Here is a 3474-nt window from a genome sequence, read left to right as displayed (position 1 = left end):
ATCCAGTGTTTGGTTTGTCTGTTCTGGGCTACTGTAGAAACATGGTGGTTCAACATGGCAGACTCCATGGAAGAGGACCGGCTCCTTCTGTAGATAGAAAACGACTCATTCTAAGGTGACGAAAACACAACAATCCTTATTTTCAGGTGATGAAAATATACCTATATTAAATTTCTGCCAATAGATCCTCCTAAATGTTACACACTGGACCTTTAAGTGACTTATGCAAAAGAAGGGAACCTGAAATCAACTTACAGCAGGTCCAAACTTCTCATGAAACTCATCAATGACCACAAAGTTGATGTACTCCTCGTCATCTTCATCATGATCTGCTAAAACAACCCTCTCAATACTGATTAATGGCTTCGAAGACATGGATTTGAGGAGAAGAGAATTGGATGCCTTTATAACGCTTACCCAATGTGAGTGTCTTCCTGTATGGCTGAAATTTTTTCACATTCAAGTGCTCCTCAAGTCTGTGGTCATGAATATTTCTGTGCAACACACACTGCATGTTAGAGTTAAAGGCCAAGTCAGAGTCACCAATAGTGATTGATTACTTACCCACTGTCAGTCTTTTCCTCATTGGTAAATTCCACTGTTAATTAAATGATACAAAAAACATCTTGTCGTTGACATAAAAAAAAACTTGAATTAAATGTAGTGAAAAGGTAAAAGTGAACTCACCATTCACAATATCATGCCCGTAGAACAGTTTTGAACCAGGATATTTACAGCCATTACTGCCACTAACAACTGAAACAATACACAAGAGTTATTTGTTACTGGACGGTGAATTGTATTTGGCACACTGCCTTTTGACAAAACCAATTAACTCCCAAGAAGATACACGGTGAACATTTTTCTGACCGTCTGCCAAGATCAAGGTTTTGTTGGTGTTGATGCGTTGGACGACGCCGAGGTAAGATGAAGTCTTGAGGGTCAGTTTGATACGTTTTCCCTTGAGGACATTCAGGAACTGGACGTCTTCCACAAACATTTTTGACCACAACGAAGCTGCTGGCTTATAGATATCAGGCTGTCAACGCTTTTCTGTTAGCCTCAGCAATTACTTGCTAGGCTAGGCTAATTGTCCGAGCGTGAGGGGCAAATCAGCGTTGCGTTCAAAAGCACCCTGTTCATTTCAACTTCGACTTCCTAGTCCCTGCCTATCTCTCATGAGAATTAGCCAAATAAAACAGTAAAGGCTGGGTTTTATGATATGATATAATGATACAACATTTTTTCCAACATTAACATTTCCAACTTTGGTGGACCCCCAGGGAAATAAAAAAGAAACTGTGAGTAAAAGTAAAATCACACTTGATGGTCATCTACAACTGTCATTGGGTAAAACAAATACAAAACAAAGTTTACAGACATTTTTGTTTTACAGAAGGTTAATGCTGCTTCAAGTCCTACTTTTCCTATTTAGTGTGGTGTCTGTCTTTGCGGACCAACAGCAGGAACAGACACAGTTCGTACAGTAAGCACTGTCTTCAAATGAGTCCAACACTTGGGTAATCTGTAGATAACTCCAAATATCCACCAGGGGGAGTTCACAACCCTTATATAGGCTACTGTCAATGGTTAGTCCCACTTGAGTGTGTTCCTTAGACATGTGACGATTTTCAATCTGATAATGGCACTTTATATAAAAGCAGCCATCCATTTCCATCCTTACAGAGTGTATGCATGTGACCATTTTTCATTTGTATGTGTACAGTGTCAGTGTATGTGTACACCTGTGTTGGCCATCAGTGCATCCTTAGAGAGGTACACAAAATTTGAATATACTTTAATTAGATCTTGATCATTTATCAAGAGATCCTTTACTGCCCTTTTTACTTATACCCTAAAGACATAAGTCATCATGCTGCCAGCTGCAGCAGCGACTAACTGAAAACTGATTGGCCATGCTGCATATTTTGCATCTGATGCCTGAACTGGTTCCAATTAATCTTTCAAAGATCTGCATTCAGGTATGCAGAGGAAACACATCTCACCTGTTATCTTCACAATACAAAATTCAGATAAAGATCAATAGTGGCATGAAGACATGTGATTTCTTCCATGAAACCTCTAACTTTTCTTTCTTTTAATCATCTCACATTTATTCAGATATTAATAAGGAAACTGCCTTCGCATTAGGTCATCCAGAGTGCATAATGATAAGCAGATGTAGAAATATGATCCACCCAAATGTATCATGCCACAAAAAGTGCTGTGGAATGAGTTTATCTAATGAAATCTACCTTTCATTTTTCCTTATCATTAGAGTTTGTTATTGGTCCAAGGTTGGGTGGAAACTCACAATGAGGCAATGGTCACAAGTAACACACCTTCAGTCATACCCTGAAGAATTCTGCAAAATATGCAGTATCTTTATTTATTATTTAAGCAGTGCATTTCTGTCAGCAGCACTATGCTCAGTAATGTCCTCAATGAAACCAGATCAGATTTATAGATGTGTCTTTAGCGACACAGGGGCAAGCTCAAGGCATCGCTGACTGGTCTGATAACAGCAGTGGCACAGAAAGGGTACAGACAAGCTATGTTATCAGAAGTAGCAGCTGCTCATACACAGGTTCTCATGACTTTACTCTGCCTGTGGAAACACAAACTCCAACTAGTGTTCATCAGTGGACAGCACACAGGGAGGCACCTAATCAAAGGGAGGGTGCTCTGGGGGTGCAGGAGGCACAGAGCTGTCTCAGACTTAATCACAAACTGTATGCAGCTTATATCATTTGTCCCACGGTGCGTATTGCTCCTCCTGAGCTCGTACTCAGTTAAAGTCAAGTGAAAAGGGCAAAAGCAGAGCTCCAGAGCTAATTTAACAGCATTCCCGTTTTACTTAAATTGGATGTTTCATGGTCAAAGAAAAGCTGTGTTAAATTTAATTTGCACTTATATCATATGTAAGACCTTGCTTTCTATTACAGCATACTGCATACTTATGCAGGTCATTGAGGAAAGATGTCTCAACACATCAAAGGTAGTTTTTAAGCCATAGAATGAAGAATATAGGCTACACATATTATCACAATTAAAATCAATGTTTGTACGGCACTTGGGTGTCACTTTAGCAATCAAATGTTAACTAATCGGTCCACACATGAATCCCTTATCACAGACCTCTTCTCCACCCGGACATGTGTGATCAGACATGTGTGATAATAATACATTTTTATTTATAGAGCGCTTTTCCAGGTACTGAAAGACAATTCACATAAGTTGAAAAATAGGTACAACACACTAAAAATATACATATATCTACAACATTCAACAATTAATCAAACATTAAAATCAGTTCTGAAGAGGTGGGTTTGGATGAGTGATGGATCAGTACAGTCTGGGCTGTGTGTTGGGGAGAGTTCCAGAGGGAGGGGGCAGCTATGGAGAACGCTCTGTCGCCCCAGGTACGATGCTTGGTCCTCGGTGGTGGAGACAGGAGGTTGGCATCAGAAGAGC

The 3474-nt window shown here is 39.8% G+C and overlaps 1 protein-coding gene across 2 annotated transcripts in view; it reads right to left on the bottom strand.

Annotated features, from left to right (window-relative positions):
• exd1 (exonuclease 3'-5' domain containing 1) overlaps positions 1-1536 on the bottom strand; it is a 4708-nt gene extending 3172 nt beyond the window's left edge. Inside the window, exons 1-5 of one of the 2 annotated variants that reach the window (XM_035673406.1) lie at positions 871-1536; positions 688-756; positions 565-598; positions 418-494; positions 256-329 (exon numbers count right to left, since the gene is read on the bottom strand). In XM_035673406.1, coding sequence (XP_035529299.1) covers positions 256-329; positions 418-494; positions 565-598; positions 688-756; positions 871-1000 — 384 coding nt within the window. In that variant the 5' untranslated portion in view covers positions 1001-1536. Of the gene's footprint in view, positions 1-255; positions 333-417; positions 495-564; positions 599-687; positions 757-870 lie in introns of both variants that reach the window. The other variant, XM_035673405.1, reaches the window with a different exon arrangement.
• Positions 1537-3474: the final 1938 nt, after the last annotated feature.

The sequence above is a fragment of the Morone saxatilis genome, unplaced genomic scaffold, assembly GCF_004916995.1.
Source record: "Morone saxatilis isolate NCDOM2014 unplaced genomic scaffold, NCSU_SB_2.0 Contig3, whole genome shotgun sequence".
Taxonomy (NCBI): Eukaryota; Metazoa; Chordata; class Actinopteri; family Moronidae; genus Morone; species Morone saxatilis.
This window is presented reverse-complemented; position numbering and strand designations above follow the sequence as displayed.